Source organism: Culex pipiens, chromosome 1, assembly GCF_016801865.2.
Source record: "Culex pipiens pallens isolate TS chromosome 1, TS_CPP_V2, whole genome shotgun sequence".
NCBI classification, from domain to species: Eukaryota; Metazoa; Arthropoda; class Insecta; order Diptera; family Culicidae; genus Culex; species Culex pipiens.
The window spans coordinates 42,117,873-42,145,569 of record NC_068937.1 but is presented as its reverse complement, the minus strand read 5'-3'; the positions used below and the strand labels follow the sequence as shown (position 1 = coordinate 42,145,569).

The window sequence follows — 27,697 nt, the reverse complement described above, 5'->3', positions numbered from 1 at the left end:
GCTGTTGTGATACCTCGGAAATAAACAAGCAGATAACGCACGCAATCCTTGTCACCCACTAATAACTGCAACTATAATCCATCAAAAGACGTCACAAGCACCACTTGACCTTGGCGTCTCTAAAGCAAAGCAATTAAGCCTTGAAAAAAAAAAACACTCAACTGCGTTAACACCACATCTGGATCCAAACCTGGCTGCGTCCTGGGCCTACCCGTGAGGGTTGAACAACCCCTTTTCCATCTTGGCTTCTCCCGCGGTGACGCTTCCCAGAACCGGTTCCCTTCGTCAATACTTTACTTAACTAATAGCCGCTACTAGCGGGCTTAGTAGCGCGCTTATCAGCTGTCCAGCTGCTCTTTTGTAAAGGGGAGGGGTCGTGTGGGGATAGCCAACCTCTCGACGCGCTGCTGCCAATACTAGTTTAGTCGGCTTCGCACAAACGATACCCGGCGAGGGCGGCGGTTGACGAATGCTTTATCATCAGTAATTTGCAATAAACTCATCGTCGACGCGGGGCTGAGTGATTAGAACAGCAGTTTGTAATTGCCGCTTCATGATCTGATAATCTCTCCCCCATTGCAAGTCAGTTTGTGGCGAGCTTTGGAGCCGGACGGTGCTGGTTTTTTTTTCTCTCTGCGAGAGTTGTCGCGTTTCGCGGAACGTGGTCATTACCGGATCGATTCGTCAGAAGTAGCAATTGTAACGGAGTACAGCAGGTAGGGCACAACGTGACCTAGTGATTTGCGACGAGTGGTTGCCGGACGCAGCCAGAATGACTTTCTCTTGACAGATCTTCTGTGAACTTGAGTTCTACTCGGTAGAGTGCGACTTCAACAACCCACAATCGATAAGATAATGTCACACTGTAAGATATGCACTCAAAATTACCGGAATTTCCACAGAATCTCCCCGTCCTCGTCGCGAGTGCAGTATTCAATGTCAACGGTGGTGAAGCCCAGCGAACACGTTCCGCTGAATTCCAGCGCAGCTACCGACGAGTCGGACTACACCAATCAGATGACCATTACGGCGAGCGAGTCCGAGCAGAAGGCACTCACCAGCGCCATGAAGTCTGCACGTGTACCGGTTATTGTCAGCGCAACCGGTAAGGACGCAGCCAGGAAGAAGCCGCTGGGAACGGATTTCGTACCGCCTGACGGCGGTTGGGGCTGGATGGTGGTTTTGGCCGCCGGATGCTCCAATGTGAGTGGAATATCTTCCAAGTGGTGCTGTGAATAACCGTAGAATCGTTCTTTTCAGCTGTGCACCTTCCCGGCGCTTCAGCAGTTTGGTTTGCTGTTTCGCGAACGCATGCATCTACTCGACATCAATTCGTCGGAGATAACGACCATTATCAACACCAACTCGGCGCTGATGTCGATCGTAGGTCAGTTTTGTTTGGGCGCTTTTCGTTGTTTACGCTGCGTGTTACTCGAACAGAACGCAGCCAAACTGTCAAACTCTAACAAACACCATTTCACAGGTCTTGCCAACGGACCCATGTTCCGACGGTTCTCGTACCGGCAGGTTGCCTTCTTCGGCGCCTCCCTAGTGACCCTGGCCCTGTTCCTGACCTCGTTGGCCCACTCGTTCGGGATGTACCTGGTCACGTTTTCAGTATTGTACGGTTCCGGCGTCGGAATCACCGCTTCCGCCAACTCCCTTGCCCTGAACACGTACTTCAGGGAGAAGCGCCGGTACGCAACCGGATTCTCGTGGACCGCTACGGCGCTAGGTCCGATCATCGCTCCGCACGTGATCAACTACCTGATGCCGCGATACGGCATTGACGGTACCGTGCTGATCTTTGCCGGCATCGCCATGAACGCGATCGTCTGCTCGATGCTGCTCCAGCCGGTCGAGTGGCACGTGAAGCAGCCCCCGGCGGAGGACGTGGAGAAGGTCAAACCGGAGGAGCCGGTGCAGTGTCAGTTCTGCGCGTCACACCCCCTCCGAAAAGATCACAGTATTCTTTCCAGTCAGTATTTGTACAACGCGGACGATGTCTGCGCAACCGGGTACGAGATCATCGATCCCGGAACTCCCATGCTTTCGCGAGCCAACGACGGTTGGTACTCCGGGAACCCGGCACGATCACACTACGGCTCTCGCCTTAACCTTGGCGGAACGCCAAGCCGGATGCCCTCGTCCAGACCTTCCTTCGTGAATCTTACCGCTGCAGCGGAAGCAACCAAACGGCAACAACCGGCAACTCCACCGGTCAGTGCGTTTTCTCCGCCGCAGCTCGTCAGCGAGCGGAAGTATCTTGCCGATAACCACAGCGCACGATCAACCGGAGGAGCCTTCCGACGGCGTTCCAATACCTTCAACCGGGAGAAGGAAGTTCTCAAGATGGCGTCCCGCAAGCTGGAGCAGATCGTGGACCACGAAACGTGCTGTCAGTGTACGTGCGAAGCGGAACGTCAGACGCTGCTAAAAAGCCAACCGGAGATCCCCGAAGAACCCGCGGATCAACCCGCTCCCCACTACAGTATTCTCCAGAAGATCGTCATCTTCTTCGATCTGGATCTGCTCAAAGATCTCATCTACGACAACATTATGGTCGGCGTCACGCTGGCCAACTTTGCCGAGCTCAACTTTTCCGTGCTCACCCCGTTCGTGCTCGGCGACTTTGGGCTGACCAAGGAGCAGATCGCCATGACCATGAGCTTGCTGGGTGCGATGGACATCTTCTGTCGCTTCTTCATCCCGTTCATCGCGGGAAAGATCGGCTGGGAGAACCGGACGTTCTTCCTGTTTGGCGTGCTGAACATGGCGTTCGGACGAATCGGTAAGCGTTGAGTTGCCCTAATAAGTACGCAGCCACTTTTTGACATTTGACCCAATTAGTTTTAGCCCACTTCCACTCGTATTCGGTGGTCCTCGCAGTGGCCTGCTGGATCGGCTTCAACAAGGGACTGCGCACCGTGTTTATGGCGCTGGCCATTCCGTCGCACGTTCCGCTTGACCGGTTGCCGGGCGCGACCGGGATTCAGCTGCTGTTTTCCGGTGTGTTCTACCTCCTGATGGGACCACTAATTGGTGAGTGGTTGATGAACTCTGTATGCTTCTATGGTCGTAACCGTTACGGGTCGTTGATGATGAAAAGAGACGCGCGCTCAAATGCTTGCGAATGGGAATTGCAAATTTGGGGATGAGTTTACGGTCCGTTGAGTTTTTTGCCGGACCCGAATGTAGAGTGAAACTGGCGGGCAGAATTGCATCATCACGGTGGGTGGATTTAAAGTTTGTGTGATATTTCCTCGTAACGACAAAAGTAATTTGGAAGTTAAATTGCTCATCCCATTCTTTAGGGAAGTGGTGGAACTAAAAGTTGGACTCTCTGCAATTGCTTCTGTTTTACTCATGTAATTATGCAATGCATAAAACTTATGCCACCAAAAGTATTTTAGGTTATTTTATGGTAGAGGATGTTTTGAAAAAAAAAGGATAATCCTCTACAAACGACCCCCTACATAATCGGTAAAAAAATATTTAAAAAAAAATGTATTAAAAAATAATTCATAGAAAAACTATTTTGATCTGGGACAAATATTGTTTGTCCAACCACTATACAATTTAAGCTCGTGCCCATACAAAAAAGCAATCAAAATATACAAAAATCTGTAATTTGAGGACTTATTTTCTTATCGATTTGGTGTCTTCTGGAAAGTTGTATTTTTAGTTTAAAAAATCCACTTTTGACCAAAAATCATTTTCACTTTTGGAAAACGTCCATAACTAAATCGAAATTATGAAGTTCTAACATTATTTCTAGATGGGAATCTTGTAAAAACCTTGATTTTTTTTTTTAATTTCAGCTATTTAGAATACTTTGTACATATAACGTACAATTATGCATTTTTAATCAAATAATGGCTTATAAATCTGTTTAAAAAAAATAAGGGCACAGTTCAGCGAAAAGCGTAAAAATTCCGGAAAAAATATTTCCATAAACTCATTGCTATTTAAATAACTTTTGGACAGAAGTCTAATTTTAATCATTTAAAAAGCTATTAGGGATAATATTTGCAAACAATTTTAACAAATTGGACATAAATTAAATTTACTGAAGGTCTGGGACCCATTTTTTATAAAAATAAAAAAAGAGAATTTCGAGCAATCGAGTACTCACTTTTATTTTTTTATTTTTTAGTTTTTTTAATAGTTTTTAAGAGCTTTTTTTTGAAAAGCAAATCTTAAAAAAATATTGTTGAAAGACTGAGAAAATTTTGCTAGAATTATTCCTCTGGAACTATTTGTCCAATTTTCAATGTTAAAAGTTGAAACTTTTGCGAAATTTCGAAATCTTTTCAATTAAAATAATTTCAACATTTTAAAATAGAGTTTAACTTTTGAAAAGGTCTTAGAATAGATAATTATCCTTATTTCATATTTTAGACCAAATTATACAATTTTTTAAAGTGAGCAACTCTCTACCAAAACCGGAAATGGATTTTATTTGTATTTTTTGGTTTGGCTCAAACTTTGTGAGGGGCATCTCTATGACCATAGAAGTAATTTTGTGTCATTGGTTCACCCATAAATGTCCATACAATTTTGGCAGCTTTTCATACAAAAATGGTACGTAAATATTCGAAAATCTGTAAATTTTGAAAAAAAATCTAATCGGTTTGGTGTCTTCGGCAAAGTTGTAGGTATTGATGAGGACTATTTAAATAACTTTTTTTCACAAAAAAATCCATTTAAAAAAATCTGCATTTTTTTGAATTTTTGAATTTTTTATATGTTTTAGGGGACAAAAACCCGCATCTATTAAGCAATTCAGAAGTATGGACCCAAATTTTGCCGACGAGTAATGTTTTTTTAAATAGTGACTTTTTTATTTGAATGCTGTACTTCAATATTTTTGACCTCATTTTTTATGTAGAATCGAATTTGAAATCGAAAAGTACTTTACAATTTTATTGATAAAGTGAACCGTTTTAAAATATAGTCATTCAAAGTTAAATTTTGTCCTATGAATTCCGGTTTTTTGACTATTTAAAGTAGTGTCCATGATTGGCCATTCCAGATATTTAATATGTTTTTTCAAAAAGTTCACAAAAAATCCTACAGTTTCGTGTAAGACATTGAAGATTGACACCTGGTTGCTGAGATACAGCGGTTTAAGGAAAAAGAAACATGAAAATTGGTGTTTTTCAAGTCTTACCCAAACAACCCTTCAATTTCTAATGTCGATATCTCAGCAACTTATGATCAGATTTTCAATGTTAAAAAATGACACATTCGTGAAATTTTCCGATCTTTTCGAAAACAATATTTTTAATTTTTTGAATCAAGACTAACATTTCAAAAAGGCGTTATATTGAATGTTTGGCCCTTTTGAAATGTCAGTCTTGATTTAAAAAAAAATGAAAATATTTTTTTTCGAAAAGATTGGAAAATTTTACGAATATTTCATATTTTAACATTGAAAATCGAACCATTAGTTGCTGAGATATCGACATTAGAAAATGGAAAGTTGTTTGGGTGCAACTTAGAAAAAATCAATTTTTCTGTTTTAAATCTTTGCAAGGCAATATCTCAGCAATTAAGGGTCGTATTTTCTCAGCTTTTAAAATTTTCTGATTTTGAAGATAGGGCAAACATGGGCACTAATTTTAAAAAAATTAATAACTGCTACTATTTTCAAAAAAAATACCTGAAAATGGCAAAAACTTGAAAACGGTGCACTTCATCAAAATTTAACTTAAACACTTTTTAATTGCAAATTCGATTTTACATCGAAAAATGAAGTTAAAATTTTTTTGCGACAAACATTTCAATTTTTTGAAAAAATCAGTATTGATTCAAAAGTTTATAACTCGGTCAAAGATTTTTTGCCCATTCTGGAAATTTCTGAAAAGTTGGCATTTGATGTCCCCTAAAACATATCAGAAAAAAGTGTTTTTTTGCAAATCAAGTTTTAGTGACAAAAAGTGAAATTAAAAATCACCAATTTTTTTACCGTGTATCATATTTTTTCAGTGTAGTCCTTATCCATACCTACAACTTTGCCGAAGACACCAAATCGATCAAAAAATTCCTTCCAAAGATACAGATTTTCGAATTTTCATAAATCATTTTTGTATGGACAGCTGCCAAATTTGTATGGAAAATTATATGGACAAACTAATGATGCAAAATGGCTTCTTTGGGCATACCAAAGGCACCAAAAAAGTTTCAGCCGGATTAAAAAATACAAAAAAATCGAAAGACCGAAATATCCGAGAATTGCTCAATACTTTTTGATCATAAATTACTGTTATTAAATCAATAAACCACTATTTTTTCAAAAAATCATAGCATGTTCAACATTGTTTGCCTTTCTAGAATTTTATGAAAAGATGGTTTATTAGGGACCATCCATAAACCACGTGGACACTTTTTTTGGAATCTCACCCCCCCCCCCTTCGTGGACAATCTTTTTTGTATGGAGCGTGGACAATCGCTTACCCCCCCCCCCTAAAGTGTCCACGTGGTTTATGGATGGTCCCTTATGCCTCCTTAAAATAAGAATATATATTAAGATAAGTTAAATATAAACTACACTAATTTCACGGCTTTTTTTTCCGTGTGAATTTTAACAAGTCACATACTATTTTTACAATCGAATTGTTTCTGGATTCGGTTAGTAAAGGCAACAATTTTAGAAAAAGAAGACAACAACTTCTACGGTACTCAAAAATAAATACGTCAAAAATAGTTTTATCAAATCAAACTTACCTTCTAACGTGAATCTATATCGTTTACAGTCCGTTGGCCTCTCTGCCAACTCTTCTTCCCCCTTGTAATATCGAATCAATTCGATCCAGCAACTCCAGCAATGATTCCAAAGCCACAGCTGAGCAGATGATTGTACACTATTTTCCAACCGTTTTGTTGGTTTTGTATCGTTTTCCTCTATCTCTATGTTGTGTCGTCTCCTTCACTTTATCATTTCCATCGCGATGTGAATCCAACGACCTCTCCTTCCAGCCGTAATCGGAGAAGACTATTAGCGATGCCGTTTTCCCTGCCCTGAACTATAGTAACTAGTACTAACACTAGCAGAACAAACAGGAAGCCATAGGACAGATTTGCACAAAATAGCGATAAACGCGAAAATTTAAATTCGCCTGCCCCTTCGAGGTAGGCAACCAACGAAGCATAAAAACAACAACAGCTTAGCACCAACACCCACGCAAATTGCCAACCTGCATTATAATTTGGCACAAATTGTACTAAAAACACACACACACGCTTACAAACCGATCAAAACAATTGGCCAAAATCGCGGAAATTTTCCACTGGCTTCTCTCTGTCTCTCTCGCTTCTTTTTTTCTTGCACAAAACAAAAATCAGCTGATGGCCGCCGCCGCCACAGTTTCGTTTCGAGGGTGCGACTCCTTCGGAAGAGTGCCAAACACTGAAGAAAATTACGGCCAAAGCCAAAAGCGATATCCACACAAGCGACGATGTTTACAGAGACACCAGCATAAAGAGGAAACATAAACTGCAACGCTCGCTCTCGCTCTCCCGTTCTCTCACCGAATTGGTGAAGGTGCGGTGCATCGGGTGCATCCTCTTTTGTTTGGAAACAAAAGCTGACAGCGAGAGAGAGGAAGCAAGAGAGAACGAATTAGGCACGTGCTTTGTGCGCTCGCGAAAGCTCTCTCTTCGGTGTGACGTAATGATCGAAGAGAGAGAATAGCAGCGATCGGTGTGGAAAATCCATGGAAAAGTACGAATCGTGACTGAAATTTTCATTATAATTCTTTTCTCTAATCTCTATTAAAAAAAAAATTTTTGCGCGAATATTTCATGCAAAACTAGAGATAATGTCTTATTTTTTTAATCAATAAGGCTGGTACAAATATTTTTTAAAGTTTTTGTCACCCCCCCCCCCCCCCCCTTCAAAATTGGCCCGAAAAATCGAGGGGCAAAAAAATATTTTTACAATAAACTTCAAAATTTCAATGAAAATTCAAGTGCAACCAGCTGAAATCAAATTTAATACATTCTCCTGCGTTTAAAAACATTTTTAGCATGTTTGGGTTTATTAAAAAATCTTAAGATTTTTTGAAAATTTTCGACGCAAATTTTTTTTTTTTTTCGATGCAATTTTTGTTTTTGTCAGATCTTAGATTTTTTGAAAACTAATGATTGCAAAACAACTGAACTAGTGTAAAATGCATTCTAAAACACTTTTTTCATTTAAATGTGAAGACTATGGCTTGTAATTTAAATTTTTATTTTTTTTTATTTTTTTGCCCCCCCCCTTGACCTCGGCCAGGGCCGAGGGACAAAAACTTTTTTAAATATTTGCATCGGCCTAAGGACCTTTAAGAGAAAACCTGGAGAAAAATTTACATTTTGACTATTTTTTCTCTCAGTTTTTTTTTCCAAAAATCCATTTTTGTGTGTAAAGTTCCAATGTGTATATATTGAAATTTACCAACAAAAAACGATAATATCGAGAAAAAAAAACGTTCTGTGTAAAATCGCATGCAAAAGCATGCACATCACCTTTGTGAGAAAAAGCATGTAATATTGTATAAGAAAACGTGTACACAAAAAGCATGTACCGAAGAAAAAAAATCAGGTCTGCTCACCCTAAAAATAACATCAATCTGGCGAGAGTCATATTCAGATTACCAAGTGCGCGCCCCAATCCACTCGGCTATCTCGCCGCTATGAAAATAGATGGATCTTCACCGATGTAGCTGTAGGTTCCCCATACATCGTAAGCAGTTGACAGAGTATACGACGTACGGAAAATCTACTGTTACATTGGCATTGATCCAACTAATTACATAGCGGCGAGATAGCCGAGTGGGTTGGGGCGCGGACTTGGTAATCTGAATACGACTCTCGCCAGATTGATGTTATTTTTGGGTTGAGCAGACCTGATTTTTTTCTTCGGTACATGCTTTTTGTGTACACGTTTTCTCATACAATATTACATGCTTTTTCTCACAAAGGTGATGTGCATGCTTTTTCATGCGATTTTACTATCGGATTTTTTGCTGTGTAGGTCGCCTCCCTAAGGTGTCGTCGTGATAAGGTCCAGTTTGTGACGATACACTACCTTCCCTTTACTAAGCAATCGATACCAGAAGGGAAAAGATCACCAGTTGTATTGGTCCGAGCCGGGATTTGAACCCCGATCTACCGCTTACGAGGCGGAAGCGTTACCACTGGGCTACGTGGCTCGGTCCCTTTGACAAAGTTGTAGAAAATTTATTTTCGTAGAAGAATCTCTCACTTGGGCAATTTGGGCGAGACCTGCGACACCTGCTGCCAAAATCCTGAAGCGATGTTTTTCCCCATACATTTTAGCGATTTTCCCCATATAAACTTCAGCGTTAAAAAGCGACCCCTTAACCTTAACCGATTTAGCTCAAAATTTGCACAGTTACTTATTATTGCCTAAAGAATCGAGCCTTAGGGTATCTCTTGAGATTTTCCAGAATTTTCAATTTTTCTTGTCACCCTAATGCGTATTCATTAAATTGTCATATCTCAGTCAAATTTTAACAAATATCATGTAAACTTAATTTTGGTAGTTCGGTAATTTGGTAATTTCGGAATACAACCTTCCGACAGCAGCTGAAGATTCATGCAGTCCCACGTCGCATGTTCGGGTGTAGACCTACGGAAGACCTTGTAAACTTAATTTTGGTAGTTGATATCTTAATAATTTTTACTGTTTGAAATTTCGTGAAGTTTCACTAAACAGTACAATTATCTCAAAAACAAATTTTGCCAAATATTTGATTTTTTGAAAACTTATTATTGTGAAACAACTGAACTAATGCATTTTAAAACATTTGATTCATTGAAATGTTGAAACTGGTTTGTAATTTCAATTTATTATTGAGCAGTTTTCTAAAATCTCGCAAAAATCCTGATTTTTATATTAGTATTTATTGATTTGTATGAAATTTTGTCCATAAGCCATTTTGCATCATTAGTTTCTTCATAAATGTCATGAAAAATCATGATTTAACTGTTCAAAGAAAACTTCGAATAATCAAACATTTGATAATCGAAACTTCGAACCGTCGAGGCTCCGCTTAATCGAGTCTGAACTGTATTCTAAAAAGCTTTATCTTATATTTTTCTCTCACTCTCAGCACCTCTCTCACAGAAAATGCCCAACAAAGTCCAACAGTTCTTTGTTTGTTGCACTTTTCCTCACTCTTTCTCCCTAACAGCATGCTTCTAATCACGTTTTCTTGGTCGCGTTCCTACACTTTGCTCTGTGATTTCTCGATTAAATTTTCAAAAGGCCCTATCTGCATAGGAAACCCATGAGGGATAGGTTGTTTTGAAAATTTAATCTAGATTTTTTCTTTAATGTTTATGTTTACGTTTCTTCTTTCTCCTCATATATGCTATCCTTTGTGATTGTTTACAGTTTTATTACTCTTTATGCTGGTCCAAGCAAAAGTAGGTACTCTTTTTATTCTTGAGTCTTGCTTTTGTCCGGAGCTGACTTCTTTTTTGCTTATTTTCGTTCTTGAACGGAACGAGTCATCGTATCGGACTTGGAGTGAGTTTTGGACCATTTATCTTCAACGAAAGAGTACAATGAGCAGTGCACACAATTGGTTGAGCATCATACGGGTTTATGTCGAGCACGAGACCATCTCGTGTTTGACTCGATTTTGTTGGATGGCTCCGTTTTCGATGGATATTGCTGAGAGATAACAGAATTGGGCATAAAACTAAATTAATTTATTGAACTTTTGAAACTGAGGATAAATTTTGTTATCGAAAAAAGGGGTTTGATCTCTGGAGCAACATTTGAAAAGGGTGCATAAGCATTTTGACAACAGCAACTATTTTGCAAATTCCAAGACAACGAGTAACTATTTAGCAAACCCCGAAGTGTTGAGAGGTACAAATTTGTATGGAAATTTTGTTGAGAGGGGGAGAGGAGTCTAAAAATTGATTTTAAAAATTGATTGATATAAAAATTTAAATAACTAGCCATAGTCTCAACATTTGAATGCAAAAAGTGTTTTAAAATGCATTTTACACTAGTTGAGTTGTTTTGCAATCAAAAAATGTAAGATTTGACGAAAACAAAAATTTCAACGAAAAAAAACTTTTTGCGATACTAAAGATCGAAAATTTTCTAAAATTCAAAAGATTTTTAAATCAACTCAAAAATGCTAAAAATGATTCTGAACGCAAGGGAATGCATTTTAAATTGATTTCAGCTGATTGCACTTAAGTTTTCAAAACCTGATTTAAAAGTAATTTTATTTCCTTTGTAAAACAACTGTCCAAAGAATCAAAAAATGCAATAAATCTCTAGATTGAAATATTTAAACAATAAAATTGTAGTTTAAAAACATAAGAATAAATTTGTAAATGATCTCATGCATTTAATCTGAGCTTTAGAAACTTTGTTCAACGCGCCACAAGTATCGGGCTCGTTGGTCTAGGGGTATGATTTTCGCTTAGGGTGCGAGAGGTCCCGGGTTCAAATCCCGGACGAGCCCATCTAGGTTTCTTTTTATCATCGACAATACCCAACTCTAAGCAATTTTATCTTGGCAGGCTTCATCCGGGACCGCACCAACTACACCGTCACGCTGCACTGCCTGAACGTGGCCACCTACCTGACGGCGCTGAGCTGGGGCCTGGAGATGTACTACTTTACACCGCGGCGGATTCGCCGCGAGAAAGCTGCGAACGCGGAAAAGGCGGCTGTCATCTGAGTTGAAATAAATGATCTTTTTAAAAAGAAGTGATGGCGAACTTTTTATTTTTGTGATTTAGAATCGAGAAAAAGCTTAGTAACGGTAGTGATCCGGCTTGTACGGTCCGGCGACGGGCACGTTCAGATAGTCGGACTGCTTCTGGCTGAGCTTGGTCAGCTTGACGCCCAGTTTGTCGAGGTGCAGCGCGGCCACCTCTTCGTCGAGCGCCTTCGGCAGCACGAACACGCCGACCTTGTACTGATCCGGCTTGGTCCACAGCTCGATCTGGGCCAGCGTTTGGTTGGTGAACGAGTTGGACATGACGAAGCTGGAGTGGCCGGTGGCACAGCCCAGATTGACGAGGCGACCCTCGGCCAGGAGGATCACGTGGTTACCGGAGGGGAGCAGGTAGCGGTCGACCTGCGGCTTGATGTTGACCTTCTCCTTGGCGTTCTGCTCGAGCCAGGCAACGTTCACCTCGCAGTCAAAGTGGCCAATGTTGCACACGATCGAGTCGTCCTTCATGTTCATAAAGTGCTCGCCCATGATGATGTCGCTGCAGCCGGTCGTGGTCACGAAGATCTGCGCCTCCTTGCTGGCTTCCTCCATCGTGGTCACCTCGTAACCTTCCATCGCTGCCTGCAGCGCGTTGATCGGATCAATCTCCGTCACCAGCACCCGTCCGCCAAAGTTCTTCAGCGCCTGGGCGCAACCCTTGCCCACATCGCCGTACCCGGCCACGACGCAAACCTTGCCCGCGATCATCACATCCGTGGCGCGCTTGATTCCGTCCAGCAGCGACTCGCGGCATCCGTACAGATTGTCAAACTTGCTCTTGGTAACCGAGTCGTTCACGTTGATCGCCGGAACGCCCAGCTTGCCCTCCTTCATCATCTTGTACAGGTTGTGCACTCCCGTGGTGGTCTCCTCGCTGATTCCCTTGATGCCGCCCAAATACTGCGGGTACTCGGTGTGGACCAGGTTCGTCAGATCGCCGCCGTCGTCCAGGATCATGTTCAGCGGCTGCCCGTCGGCGAAGACCAGCGTTTGGCGGATGCACCACAGGTACTCCTCGTCGGTTTCGCCCTTCCAGGCGTACACCGGCACGCCGGCCTTGGCGATGGCGGCCGCCGCGTGGTCCTGGGTGCTGAAGATGTTGCAGCTGCTCCACTGGACCTGAGGAGATAAGAATGAGTGGGTTTTTAGATTATTTTTGAGTAGTTCACCAAACAAAATGTTATAAAAGAGAGAGTAGTCGAATACTCATTTCTGAACGAGCCACCAGAGAACCGAGAGGACGCGCAAAACTCCCAGAAGGAAATGGAAGGAGCTGACCGGGACCGGGACGGAACCAAACCATCGGTAATAAAGGTCAAAAGTTTAGTTGTGTGTGTTTGCATGCACATCGTCGCGGCCACCAAAAATAGTTAATTAAACTCAAGACAACTAAGATTCAGCTGCCGACAAAAAGCGATCACAGCATGCGATGGAACTTACGTATACGTACAACACAGCAGTAACTTTTCGCTCCACCGGCAGTCAACCTGACTTAATCGCCAAATCCTTAAACGTGAACAACGGAAAGACTGGTTCTACTAGACTAAGATCCAAGAACCCTAGAGTCATAACGTTTGTAAACAGGCTTTTGAAGATATAAACGGCTAAGAGGTTTACCGTGAAAATAGCAGTGCTGACTTGTACAAGATTCAATAAAGACACAGGAAATCAACACAACATATGATCCTGGGATCCTACAGATAGTGATTCGAATTCGGCATTGAAAACAATGTAGCACAATCGTGATCCGCAGGCCCTAGAGAAACAAGACCGATTCCGCCAGCATTTCAGATCAATTTTTATATCGCGACGTGCCGCTGCTTAGAGAAAAGGAGTTTGAGTAAGTCTCATGTGCATTCTAGGTATTTGAAGTTCGCGTCCGTGTTAGGGAAGCGCTTTTTCCGATGGCCAATTTGATGCTTTCTAGGTATTTTACCAGAATCATTTTATAAGCAAATGTCTGTAAGCAATCCCCTCAAAATTAAGTTTTTTTTTAATTTAATTTTTGGATTTTTTTTTTATTTTGATGAAATTTTGTGTGTTTTTTTCCTATGACCAAAATGAAGTTATTTTAGCGATTCCGCGTCAAACCAGTAGGATCTAGAAAAGTGCTGTTACCTATTTGGCTAAAATTTGGCATAGGAGTAAATAAGAGTTGATAGGTTAATAAGATAATAAGAAGATAATAACACCAGTATTTTTTTGTTTTTTTTTTTTGCGTTTAGAAAGGTTCTTTACGAAGACTACAAATGTTAATAAATGACAAGGAGAGTGCTAGGCGTCATCTAACCTAAGGCACTCTCCAGGATCCCTTCGAAAGATTGGCTGCGCTAGGGTCTGATTAGATTAGATTAGAGTCGTCTCTCAGGTTGTCAATATTCAAGGAACCATCGAAGAAGGGAATCATCAGTTCACTAAACGATGCAGAAGACTCGATTAAAAATATATTTTAGTTTTTCAGTAGGGTGACAATAAAAAACGACATCAGGGATACTCCATGATTTGATTTCTTAGGCTAAACATAACTGTAAAAATTTTGAGCAAAATCGGTTAAGGGTAGCTTCTACCGAGATTCCGATCATCTCTCCAATGATAGCAATCATATGATTCCTGTCACCACGCAGCATACATTAGGAAGAGAGAGACAAAAACGAGAGAAAGAGAAAGAGCACGTTGTCTCGTTCGGGCGGCTGCTTGAGCTTGAGGCATTTTTCGTTCGTTTCGTCTTCGTGTTTACGTTCACTGACCGTCGCCAAGCAACGACGGTCATGATAGGCGTTGTGTGTCAGCGATCAAATATCGTTTTGGGAAATGATCGCTGACAGAAAGTTCTATCGAATATCGAGCAGTCCCATTCAGTGATAGATCCCTTTTCAAGCATTGGTCATACGTGTACAATTTTACATAAAAATGTCACACTTGACAAAGATCCGACACATTTAACGCCACCTTCTGGCGGAATTTTGAAATTTTTGCCTTTCCCCATACATTTTTTCGATTTTTCCATGCAAATTTAAACGATAAAAAGCGACCATTAACCCTTAAGGGGTTACATACATGTACATACATATACACATGGCAAAATTTTGAGCTTAAATCGTCTCTTACTCAGTTTAATCATGAAATATCTTCATGAAACTTCCAGGAGTGATTAATAATCATATTTTGAGTGGGTTTAACAAATATTCTGTAATATTAAATTTTATAATTTTCTACATGTATGTAACCCCTTAACCCTCTACGATCCAACCCCGCCATTAGACGGGCTTCGATTTAAAAAAATCGGCAAAAATCCACTTTTCAACCAATTTCTGATCTTTAAAAAGCATTGGAAAGAAGAACTTTTAAAATTTTAGAAAATTTATGGGTTGGAAGTTTAACTTTTTTTATGTGACTTTGCCAATTTTTTAAAAAAATTATTTTTTTTAGAGGTCACCTTTGGCTGTGTTTTTTACTAACATTTCCTTTATTTTAAGTAAAAATAAGTATGCAGTAATTTTTCTAGTGTCCCAGACTATGCCTCTATGCATTTTTTTTTTTACAATTTAAATGATAATGGTTCCATTTTACAGCAGAAAATGTGAAAAACAAGCAAAAAGTTGAAAAAGTGACTGTAAAAACATGAAAAAATTAGATAGGAAAAAAGTAATGTAATGATAGAAGGAGGTAGAATGGGCCAAAAACAAACATAAACTAAACAAGATAAATGCAAATTAAAATACTAAAAATGAAACAAGAAAAACATAAAACAAGAGAAGTAAAGTTTTTCGTAGAACAAAAGTTGCTCAAAATGACCTCCTAAACACGGGAAAAATAAAAAAATTCGAAAAAAAATGTGGGCGGTAGAGGGTTAACCGATTTGCCTCAAAATTGGCACAGTTACATCTTTTACCTAAAGAAACAAGCTAGGGGGTAGCGCTTACGATTTTTCAAAATTTTATTTTTTTCTTGTCACCCTATTGTACAGTCATCCCACATATTCGAAACACTTTACAAATCGGCCAACGTTCAAAACATCATAGAAAATCGATAATTTAACATAGTGATTTCTTGAGTTTTTTTTAAAAAGGTCTAATAAACTATTGTGTTTTATATGTTTATAGGACCTATTCAAAAAAAACTCTGGATTTGCTTTTACCTTCATGTGAAAACTTATCTTATGATCTTTCGATGGAAATGACTTTAATTTTTTTACGGTTTATATCAAGTTTTTAAAGAAAACATTAACCCTTAAAATCCTCGAATTTAGAACACTTTTTTCTTACAGGTGTAAACAAATTTTGATTCTCTCTAAGAGTACACATTTTTTTTACAAAATAATAATTTCACACGCTGTAACCAATGAAACTCAAGCTTAATAATGATTTATTAATGTTCTGATAACAATAGAGTCCTAAAGCCCTATGCCAATTTTTAAGTACAATGGTAAAAAGCAGGATTAAAAACCATTTCTAGAGTTTTTTTTTAATAGGTCCTATAAACATATGAAAGACAATAGTTTATAGGACCTTTTCAAAAAAAGTCGAGATTTCTAATAACTTCTTTTCATTTTAATGAAATGCAAATAAATTGACAAGACAACATTTTTTGATGGATAAATATGGTCCCTTTGGAACGAGTTGTCAAGAAGGGCCGCGAAGTATTTTTGTTAAATTGATTTAAAAATCCGTTTCAAATCCTTTGCGGTCGTACTTCGTACAAAGGGTCAATGCACCAAGAAAAATCAGCTTCATAGATGTGAACGATAATATCACCAATTTAAGCTTAATTTTAGGACCCAATTGTGAGAGGCACAATGACATCCCACAAATATACACACTAAGTAATTTTTTTTACCGAAATTGCACAGTAAAACATTATTTTTACCGGTAAACAAGAACATTTTACTGAAGAAATGCAGAGTATTTTACTGTAATCGATAAAAAAAATACCGTACCTCGGTTGTTTTTTTACTGGAATTCCTCAGTAAACTGAAATTTCCAGTTATTCATTCAAACTCTGTAAAAAAATACCGGTAACCCAGTAAAACTTGACATGTTTACAGAGCACTCGGTAAAATTTAACCGAGTGAAATTTATTTTGACATTCAAAAAAATAAATTTAATAAAATATTCGACGCTTTGGCTGTTCGCGAGGTTTTCAATTGGATTTTAAGTATAATTGAAGTGATTTTGCAGTGAAGGTGAATAAAATGGACGGAATATTGAACAATAAGGAAGTTAAGTTTTCGAGTGATTCTATAGCTTTTCCCCATGCATTGCGGTGGGGAAGGCAAAAGACAATCAAACATAGCAGTAACTCTTTGTTTCGGCGTTCCAGTCAGCCTTACTGAAAACGTGAACAAGTAATTATCGTGGAGACTGGATTCACTAGGAAATGTATTCGTACTTGACCAAAAACTGTGGTACAGGATATGCAGGAACTTAAGAATTTGATATCCGATGAAAACCCTAGATTGTTTGAAGTTGTAAACGACCAGTATTCCCGTATCTTCCCATTTACTAGGGATTCGCCGAGATAATAACACTGGTGACTTACACGAAGACGACTCAACCATCATAATGAATGGTATTGGTTGTTTTTGAAAAAAAAGCTTGTCCATCCTCGCCCATCCTGTTTTCATACAGCCCTGGTGATTACTGGAACACAAAGCAAAATATGATCCAAGGATCTTCAAGATAGGGATTTGAATTCGGCTTGTACTAAAGCCAGTCGGTGTTCGAGATGCTGCGCACTCTTGTCAACTACCCTCAGCCGCTGATTAGGACGTTGAAAGAGTGGGTGTCGTGCGATGTGGACACATCGACAAGTTGCACTCTCTGCTGGAGATCGCTAGCCCTCAAAAGACGGAGCTCGGAGAGAATCACATTGATTGCCTACGACGAAGTTTCTATCAAACCAGATCACGAGTGCAACCAAAATCGCCAGGTAATATAGGTCCACACAAGGAAATGCAGGTAGTCATGGCAAGGGGTTTATTCGGCCATTGGAAACATCGGGTTTGAGGTGGTCGGCTTTGCAAGGATCAACACTGCAAAAAACCCGTATGTTCCAACATGCAGGAAACAACATCAAATTCAACAATCTAGACAAAGACAGCGCAGCTTATAAGTAAAGGACGAACGCAGTAACTGTTGTCAGGCATTACGGGGACGTACCTGATACGCAAGTTCTGGAAACAAGCAACGGTTGGTTCGATGTCTGTAATTCTTACAAAATTGACCAAAACATCATCGCCACACGTTGCTACAGACAGTATGAGGACGAAGAACTTCGGTATTTGAATAGCACGTCCGGAGTTGGGAAAGGCGCTTGAAGTGAATTAGCAGCACATTTTCATCCCAAATCCACAAGCGATAATCTCTCCTTCCTAAGTAAACATCTTTTAACTCAGCCTTCTTCCTCGGACTCGGCACGTGGCGTGTGGCGCGGAAGCGATTCATTAGCATAACAACAATGATTAGACAAAAGTTCGAGGTATTTCGTAAGCTCTGAAAAAGTGAATTATCTCTCTTTCGTTTGTGTCTGGTGATGCGAGATAACCTTAACCTTTTTCGTCAAACTCTTGGTAGGGGGCTCTTATGACGCCACCAACTAATCGGACTAGTTTAATCGCAGTTTTGTTGTTTTGCGTTTAATTTTGGAAGTTTTTCAAACTTGTTTTCGCCGAACTTGAGAAGAAAGATAAGGAATTTATTCAATTTCGCAATTGAACGCAACAAGGACTAACTTCGAGAAACAAGCAGTTTTAATCAATAATCATGATTTACCAGAAAAAAAATCCAAAATTCAGTCAACTCACCTCCGCGCCCAGCTCGACCAGCGTCTCGATCAGCACCGCCGTCTGGATGGTCATGTGCAGACATCCGGCGATGCGAGCCCCCTTCAGCACCTTCTGCGGGCCGTACTTGGCGCGGCACGCCATCAGACCGGGCATTTCGTTCTCCGCCAGCATGATCTCCTTGCGGCCAAACTCGGCCAGGCTGATGTCAGCTGGAATTCGAAATTGGAATTGTAATTCTCGGAACATCCGGAAACACACGGGGGGGTTCTAAAAATAAAACTCACCAACTTTGTACGCGGGTTTTGTCGACATTTTGGCAGAAGCAATTCAAAACCTGGATCCGAGAAAGCGCTGGCGAAGATCCTCACGGGTTGGAAGCTGAGACGAAACTGCTAGCTCGAGATGACTTGCGACTGGTTCTTATCAACGTTGACGCTGACAAGGAGGATTATCACTGGGACGCGTGCCGCGAGGGATTTTGCACACAGGAGATCGCCGAGCTGTGAACCGCGCGGTATTCTTTTTTCGAAAGAGAAACGTGCGTGCGCGAACTTGCCGGCGAAAGATGACAGCTGACAGTTCAAAACAAAAAGATTCCACCGGGGTGGTGTACTAAAAATGAAATGTCAAAGTGTTGAATTAGTACAAGAGGGTTCGGATTGATTGTAAGATCCGGGAAGTTTCGAAGAAACTTTCCCGGGAAAATCATGTTGATGTAAAATCATTGACGAACTGACGTGGCACCAGCCCACCAAGAACAAATTTGACGATCATTGCTGACCGCATTCTTCTTCTCTTTCTTCCTTCTTTTTTCTTCTTAAGTGAGTGTCAAAAATTGAGTTTGACATTTAGCCACCGCAGCTGTTCTCGTGCTGCGAAAAATGCCTTAACAAGAAGTGAAAAGAGCTGATATGAATTAATTTGTTTATGTTAAAGAAATATCCAACGACCTGTCGCATGATAGATCCGGACAACGTTTTCAACAATATATATGAGATCCGGCCTGAAAAAAGTTCATAAATAACACTTAAGTGCGTATAACTTTTGATAGGGTTGTCAGATCTGCAATCTTTTGAACTCGTTGCAAAGGGCTTTTAATTACCTATCGAACGACTGGTCGCATGATAAATCCAGACAACGTTTTCATCGAAATATATCAGATCCGGCCTCTAAAAGGTTCATAAATAACACTTAAATGCTTATAACTTTTGATAGGGTTGTCAGATCTTCAATGTCTTGGACGCGTTGGAAAGTTCTTTTGATTACCTATCCAACGATAGGTCGCATGAGAGATCCGGACAACGTTTTCATCGAAATATTCGAGATCCGGCCTCCAAAAAGTGCATAAATAACACTTAAGTGCTTATAACTTTTGATAGGGTTGTCAGATCTTAAATGTTTTTGACGCATTGGAAAGGTCTTTTTATTACCTTTCTAAAAATGTATAGCATGATGGGTTTTCTTACAAAAACCACCCTTTTTACAATCTTTCGGACTTTTGTTAAAATCGTTTTTTTAGCATAACTTTTGAAGTACTTTACTAAACTTCATAATTTTCAATAGGGACTTATGGGACCCCAAGACGAATCGAATGAGACCAAAACGGTCCATATCGGTTAAGCCAGTGCTGAGATAATCGAGTGCATATTTTTTGGTGCACAGACCCACATCCCTACACACACACACACACACACACACACACACACACACACACACACACACACACACACACACACACACACACACACACACACAGACATTTGCTCAGAATTTGATTCTGAGTCGATATGTATACATGAAGGTGGGTCTAGGAGGTAAAACTAGGAAGTTCGTTTTCTGAGTGATTTTATAGCCTTTCCTCAGTAAGGTGAGGAAGGCAAAACACGCTATTTGTATGATTTACACGGTTCCACTTAGATTTATTTTACCAAAATTGGTAAAATTTTACCAATTTTTAACTGCCTATCGATCGATAATCTGTTCGGTTAAAGTTCAGTATACCGATCGGTCAGTTAATTGAAATCCAAGATGAAATATCAAACCACAGAGAACAGATGTACATCATTGAAGAAACAGAATTAAAAAACGTGTGTAAAAATTCAAACCAAATTACGTTGACAAGAACTAGGGTGTGTACATGGGTGTGTAGCATTCGCCTAGATAGCGCCACTTCTCTGTGATCAAACTAACCGAATTATTGTTCGGTAGAGTTTCGTGCTGCATTACCGAACGATCCGTAAACTTAATTCAATTTTGTTATTCGATTTGACCGAAACATCTGCGTTTTTTTTCTCCTAGATTACAGAATTTTGGTTGTTTGAAGTTGAATTTCGAGTTGTAAATTTCCCTAACCTATACAAAATGATGAAAATTGTAAATTTGTTTTGAAAATTTATTTACCAACAAGAAAACACACATTTCAATGGAATCGCTGAATCATCTCAATGAAAATTTATTTAATGTGCCTTTTGACTCCATCCAATTTCAGAGGGATGATCCGAGAACTAAGAACAAATATGAATCCTATTTCAAATCAGTCGTTAAAACCCTGAGGAATGAAATTGAATAGAGATTTTTGCAAAATTTACGTCTGTTTGTCTGTGAGAATAAGAAACATATAGGACCATTTGAAAAATTAATCAAGATTTTTGCTTGAGCCTCAAGCTGAATAAGCTCGAAACCAAAGTGGTCATTCGCTGCTCCAGGGTAGTTAATGATTTGTTTATTTTTTTCAATTTGGTAATTTTGTTAATATTGGTAATTTTGTTCATTTTGGTCATTTCGGTTATTTTGGCCATTTCCGAATTTCAGAATTTTGTTCATTTTGTTCATTCTCGTCTTTTTTTCATTTTTTATTTTTTTCCGTTTTGGTCATTATGGTCCTCTCGGTCGTTTTAGATTTTTGTTTGTCATTTGGTTTATTTGGTCATTGTGTCAATTTTGTCGATTTTGTTTATTTTTTTCAGTTTAAACAATTTAGTCAATTTTGGCACTTTTGTTCACTTTTATCAATTTTGCCGATTTCGTCAATTTTTGAATTTTCTTTCAGCTGTAGTCAATTGATTCATAAGGCATCATGTACATTTTGACACTTTCTGCATTTTCTGAAAGTACTGCTAATAAGCTACCTCTCCACCAAAAATTAGCAAAAGTTATTTCAGTAAGTCTGTTTAATAATGATTTTAAATAAAGTAACATAAACAAAATCTCTAGCATCAGCAGTGCCTTTTCATATAGCCCTGTCAACCTGTCAAATAAAAGACGAAAAAAAAAAGCATCATAAAAAGACGCCATGTACATTTGCCGACGAAAAGCGAATCACAACAAAACTTCCCCTCCACTTGCAAAAAGCGCCATGTACATTCGGCGAAGAAAAACGAATCATAACAAAGCTTCCCCTCCAATGACAGCAGGGTGATATAGACGTTGGTAATTTCAAAAGAAGTTATGTTTGTTTGTCTTAAATATAATGACGGAAATAATGTTTCATTGAATAAAGGCAACGTTTTTCATCGTTTGTTATCATTAGAACATCTTCTTTTGCTTTTATTTTAAAATGGGAATTGATAAACGATGTTCAACATTCAAATGCTTTTTTTTCAAAACGAACAGTGTGTGCTTTTTGAAATGTTGGCGTCGAAGTTATTTAATTCTTGAGTTCGTAAATTGTTTTAATCTGAAATTTTCAAATTCTTCAATGCTTCAAATCTGTCATATTCAGTTATTTTTATAAATTATTTAATTCTTCAATTTTCTTATTCTTCAGTTCGTTAATTCTTCAATTGGCTCCTAACATTAAGCTAAATTTGCTGATAATATTGTTCACAACGATAAAGCTTATTTAACTAAGTACAACGACCCTTTGTAAGACCGCAAAAAATTGTAAATGGATTTTTAAATCAATTTATAAAAAATAACTTCGCGGCCCTTCTTGACAGAAAAGGTCCTACTTCACAGTCATGACGTTCCAGCAGGATTCTAGCAGAGTTCTTACAGAGCTGGATATTCTTACAGCATTCTAGCAGAAATGTTCTACCGTTCTAGCAGGATTCTGGCAGAACCAGCTCTGCTAGAATATTTCGTGACTGGGTAACAGTTCGTTCCAAGAGGACCATATTTGATCTATTGAAAAAAATGTTGCCTTGTCAATTTATTTTTTGGCATTAAAATGAAAAAAAGTGTTCAGAAATGGTTTTAAATCGTGTTTTGTTACCGTTGTACATAAACATTTACATAGGGCTTTAGGACCCTATTCATTAATTCATTAATTTTTCAGTTCTTTTTACTCTTTAATATAAATTATTTATTTCCTTAATGTATAATATTCATATTCATTCATTTTGGGAGACCCTATTATGAAATGCATCCTCCCGGGATTTTATAATTTTTTATTTTTAGTACAACCCATAATCGACGCAAGAAAATTTCACATCGTTGATCCACCTTCAAGTGAGCAGCACGATGCCTCCCTTTTGTTTACCACCCCCACCACACGGAGGCAAAACATGAGTGCATGCATGCTTGCGTGAGAATCTCCCAACATCAAAAACATACTCTCTTTTCGCTCTCTCTTCTTGCTTGTTCGAAAACATAAATTTCTACGGCTGTGTGAGTGACAAACATAAATTTTGGTGGTGTGTGTAAGGGAGGCAGTGCTGCCAAAAAAATTTCATTTTCACTAAAGTCGAACAATCGAATTGAAAAAGAATGTTTTAACAGAATCTGTTTTGTACACTCAGCCAAAACACCCTTTACCAGCCATAAGGATACCATATATTATTTTTCCATACAAAAACCATATAGATTTCATAGGTGTACTGAATGGATATTTTTTCCATAAGGAGACCATATGAATTTAATGTACAATTTGTTTTGCGTTCATAAGAGAACCTTATAAAACGCAAATGTTGTGAAGCTGGCAGATTTTGGTGTCTATATGGCAAACTTATGAATAGGATTTATTCCTAAATTTTTCTCTCTTAAAATTGTTACTGTATTGATTTGAAGATTTTTTAAAAGTTTATTTCCGTTATATTACAAAAAAAAAACAGATCAGATTGAACGAGTCTCACTACTGGTCGTGGCCGCTTTTGAATCTAGTTCGCACATTCAGTCCCCCAAGTCGCTGTGAATGTTGCTTCGGCACCGGTGTACGCTGATCGTACCTTCGACCGATGGGTGTGGATCGTCTCGGGTCGACCGGAAACTGGCCATAGTTGGAACGCTCGTGGTCGGACACGTGGTCTAACTGCATACAAACGAAGGTGATCTCGATTATGTTTGCATCGTAAATGGTCCGCTTCTCGTTGATGACCTTCTGCTTTTCCTCCGAATTGATCACGATCCTGAATGAAAAGGGTTGAACTTTAAAAAAATGTAAAAAATCTACGTTGAACCCTGAAACTTACACAATATGCTCCTGGTTGACGTTTTGTAACTGTGGCAGTGGCGTTCGCTTGGGCCGTTCGCTTTGCATCGGTTGCGTCACTACCGGTGGCTTTGTCGTAATTTTCCGGTAAATCACGTCATCGCGATGCTGCTGCTGCATTTAACAGAACGAGACTAGGGAATGTTTGACGAACATCGGGAAGTGCGACGGAAACGGCACCACCTCCAACTCCACGTCCACTACTTAAACCTGCAGCATGACTTCATGTTGCGACTCGTGAATTTCCGACGGCAAATGTGTGTGGTTAATCTTGTCGTTGGTCTCTTGTTCTTGTTAGCCGGTTGCTCCAGCTGCTCACTGATAACGCCGGAAATGGATCGCGTCGAAGAACAGGTATGAGTTGCGCTGCGCCTTCAAGACCTGTAAACTAGTCCGGTCGGAAAAATCAATACTTTTTTTGAAACCTGAGGTTACAATAACTTACCAAAGTGAAGTTCGGGTTTGACCTGCCCTGGCACAGAACCAAATTGCGCAACTCGTCGTGCCGCTCATTGACATTGAAATTGGGAAATTGGAAATGGAAATTTTCGGAAGTTTTGCCTCGGATACTCAAGCAATGATCAGATCGCGGAGATCATTCTCCGGAATGATAAGTAGCGCGGTCGAGTCCTGAAACAATAATAAAACTTTTTTGTAGCAATAGAAACGAGATAATTCACTTACTTACTTTCTTTTTCCAAATATGTTCACCATCCTCTTGCTTCGACTGGTCTACTTTTTTCGCCATCATGAAATATATTTCTATAAGGTTTTCATATAACTTTTTCACATATACAATTTCATTAGATTTCATACGCTTACCTTATAAAATGTATAGGAACAGCAATCAGTCATATAGTAAACATATGGACTTAGTAAATGGCGATTTTGATAGCATTTATATGGCTGGCCTTATGAAATTCAAAACTTATTTTGGCTGAGTGTATAATTCTTGACTTTTTTTTGATAAGGTCCTATAAACAAATGTAAACATTGAGTGTATCCCTTTCACACCTTATGTCAAAGTCCATCGGAGTAAGCGGGATACACTCAATGTTTACATTTCTTGATTTTTTTTTGATAAGGTCCTATAAACAAATGTAAACATTGAGTGTATCCCGCTTACTCCGATGGACTTTGACATAAGGTGTGAAAGGGATACACTCAATGTTTACATTTGTTTATAGGACCTTATCAAAAAAAAGTCAAGATTTGTTTATAGGACCTTATCAAAAAAAAGTCAAGAATTGTATAACATTTTGTTTAAAATTTTATTTTGTGACAAACTTCTGCACAAATTGATGTAAGCGAGTGATTATGAAGAATTCTAGAGTTTTTTTTGATTAGGTCCTATAAACATATGAAAGACAATAGTTTATTGGTCCTTTTCAAAAAAACTCTGGAATTGATTAATAATTTATGTTGTAATTTATATTTCTTTGCTCTTTAATGTTCTAAATTTAATATCTGAATTCATATTCCTGGAAAAATTAAGTATTTTTCTGGCAACCCCACTACACACTTAAACCCAGCTTCAAAAGTGTTCGTGCAATCGCCCTGCATCACAAACACTTCCACACAGTTTTTTTTCGAACTCGAACTCCGACAGTCTCCGTCCGCCCGACATCGATTCGACGTTAGCACTTCATTCGCTGGTGAAAAGTATGGCCGAACGGTTCGTCGTCCGTCGTCGTTGCGCAAAGTGAGTTGTTCTTTTCTGCCGAAATCCCAGACTTTTCCGGGAACCATCTCGGTGTTCCGGGGTGCCGGCAACTTCCGGTTAGCGATTTAGTGGTTCAATTCGGTGGATTTAAGTGGTTTTTTAGTGCGAAAATCGGTTTTTAGAAATAGATTGCTCGAAAGCGCCGCACCCAACCTTTTGCTTGTGTGTGTTTGTGTACAAGTGTGTGTGTGTGCGCGTTTGTGAGAGAGAAACAGAAACCCAAAGAGAAGGGCAAGAGAATCGGTCGGAATTCGATGTTGGCCACAACCTCCGAGCAGAACCCGTTATTCCGGAAAAAAAAGTGTTGCGGCAGGAAGAAACTCCCGAGTTTTTTTTAGTTTTAAGCTTTTTGTGTCACTGTGACACTAGGCAAATGTCATCGCAAAGTGTAAACTCTCTTTGAAGTTTTGCACAAAGTGTCACTTTTTAAAACTTTGTTATTAATAGCTCTTGTTTATTTGTGTTTGTTCGCTCGCTCTCTCTGCGATGAATTTGTTGTTTTTAATGGGTTTCTTTCTGCAGTGTGTTATTTTAGTGTGATGACATCATTGTGACCACCGCACCCCGTGAATCTGCTGCAGTTTCCTCCCCCGAGGGGGCGTCGTGTCACTCTGTGTCATCAGTGAAAAGTTACTCAATTTCTCGAAATTTACAGCATAAATAGTTAGGAAAAGCGTGTTCAACATAAAACCAGAAGAAGAAACAAAAAACACAAATCGAATTTCACCGTAAAAAACCACCTGGAGAAGGTCGGTTCCGTCCTCGCTCATCGACCAGTCGAAGTAAGTAACCTTTTGCCTCGCACACACAAACTTAAATTTGGGGGGAAAATCGATTTTTTCCTCCCCGGGAGGAACACCGGCTGTCGGTGGCCGTGAAGACCCCTTCACGGCGCGGTCCTCACGCAAAAAAACACACGAAACTCTTCGATATCGTGTGAGGGTGAAGCAGAAGGGCGTAACACCCACCGATGACGACCTGCTGTGGCTTGCGTGCCCGTGGTCTTCTCCTCATCAAACCGGGGGGGTTGGGTTGGGGTTTGGGAGGGAACACACCAACTTACTCACAAATACACGCTAACACAAAGAGCAGAGGAAGCTTAAGAAAAAATAACATTATTCATCGGTCATAAACACGCAGAGCCTCAGTCAGTAAGAGAGCCAGCTTGATGGAATCGACTTTTATGGAAGAGGTCTTGCAAGTTTTGGGGGCGAAATATGTGGATATGGATATTGCCGGCTACGTACTTTGTGACTTTCTTGGCAAAAGATGCCACATGGTCACGGTTTAGTACGCATGAAATCGCCAAATTTGCGTAGAGAATGTAGTTTCGACCGTTTGTTCTTTCATTTTATTGATGTCTAGTAGCAAACTTGTAAATTAATATTTTGATCGAAACAAAAATAAATAACTTTATCAAAACAGTATAAAAATTTAGCAAAAGTCAGATTTTGAGCATTGTCATAACAGAATCATCCTTAACTTGCCAATGCTATGAAATTTGTCCTTAACTCGAAAAAATTGATATCCTTTGACATGACTTGTAGAGTTATTATCTGACAGATTCCATGTTGTTTGAAGTTTCACATGACCATTTGAACTAGTTCTTAAGAATACCCCCATCGGAACCGGTATCTGGAACACCCCGAATGACCATATTTTGACAGGATCTTGTCCAGGGCACTTGGTATGAATTGTAGAGTAAATATCTTACTTATCTCCAAGTTTGAAGTGTCGCTAGATGATTTGAAGTGATTTTCAAGAATTTTTCTAACGGAACCTGTATCCGGAACATCCGGGATGACCAAACATTGACAGCATCTGGTCGAGGTCACTTGCCATTGGCTGTACAGTAAATATCTGGCTGATTCTAAGCTGTGTGAAGTGTCGCGTGACCATTTGCAGGAATGTCAGGTCAGAGAGGATTGTAATTTTTAGTGCAAATTACTTAAATTTTAACAAAACACCGTATGAAGTAAAAAAACCATTACATTTTCCCTCGTTCA

General features: G+C 39.4%; 5 protein-coding genes and 1 non-coding gene across 13 annotated transcripts in view; 3 read left to right on the top strand and 3 right to left on the bottom strand.

The window, feature by feature from the left end:
* Positions 1-7,228, bottom strand: part of LOC120425692 (uncharacterized) — a 59,086-nt gene extending 51,858 nt beyond the window's left edge. Inside the window, exon 1 of the mRNA XM_039590380.2 lies at positions 6,730-7,228. The gene's annotated coding sequence lies outside the window, so the exon portion shown is untranslated. The remainder of the gene's footprint in view (positions 1-6,729) is intronic.
* Positions 422-11,743, top strand: LOC120425607 (uncharacterized). Its single transcript, XM_039590216.2, has 6 exons — positions 422-716; positions 903-1,203; positions 1,261-1,387; positions 1,484-2,791; positions 2,851-3,042; positions 11,557-11,743. The coding sequence occupies exons 2-6, from the start codon at positions 937-939 to the stop codon at positions 11,715-11,717; spliced, it is 2,055 nt and encodes a 684-aa protein (XP_039446150.1). The 5' UTR covers positions 422-716; positions 903-936; the 3' UTR covers positions 11,718-11,743.
* Trnap-agg (transfer RNA proline (anticodon AGG)) lies at positions 11,427-11,498 on the top strand. Its single transcript has one exon. It is a non-coding gene; the product is annotated as a tRNA-Pro (tRNA).
* LOC120425894 (adenosylhomocysteinase) lies at positions 11,734-19,105 on the bottom strand. Its single transcript, XM_039590540.2, has 3 exons — positions 18,825-19,105; positions 18,559-18,749; positions 11,734-12,875 (listed from the first exon to the last, which is right to left on the bottom strand). The coding sequence occupies exons 1-3, from the start codon at positions 18,850-18,852 to the stop codon at positions 11,793-11,795; spliced, it is 1,302 nt and encodes a 433-aa protein (XP_039446474.1). The 5' UTR covers positions 18,853-19,105; the 3' UTR covers positions 11,734-11,792.
* A 4,167-nt stretch (positions 19,106-23,272) lies between these two features.
* Positions 23,273-24,088, bottom strand: LOC120413817 (uncharacterized). Its single transcript, XM_039574808.2, has 2 exons — positions 23,949-24,088; positions 23,273-23,885 (listed from the first exon to the last, which is right to left on the bottom strand). The coding sequence occupies exons 1-2, from the start codon at positions 24,086-24,088 to the stop codon at positions 23,612-23,614; spliced, it is 414 nt and encodes a 137-aa protein (XP_039430742.1). The 3' UTR covers positions 23,273-23,611.
* A 1,483-nt stretch (positions 24,089-25,571) lies between these two features.
* The window catches only part of LOC120423487 (neuroglian), an 87,557-nt gene continuing 85,431 nt past the window's right edge, over positions 25,572-27,697 (top strand). For 7 of the 8 annotated variants that reach the window (XM_039587647.2, XM_039587496.2, XM_039587572.2 and 4 more), the window contains exons 1-2: positions 25,572-25,670; positions 26,347-26,473. The gene's annotated coding sequence lies outside the window, so the exon portion shown is untranslated. Of the gene's footprint in view, positions 25,671-26,213; positions 26,474-27,697 lie in introns of all 8 variants that reach the window. The other variant, XM_039587423.2, reaches the window with a different exon arrangement.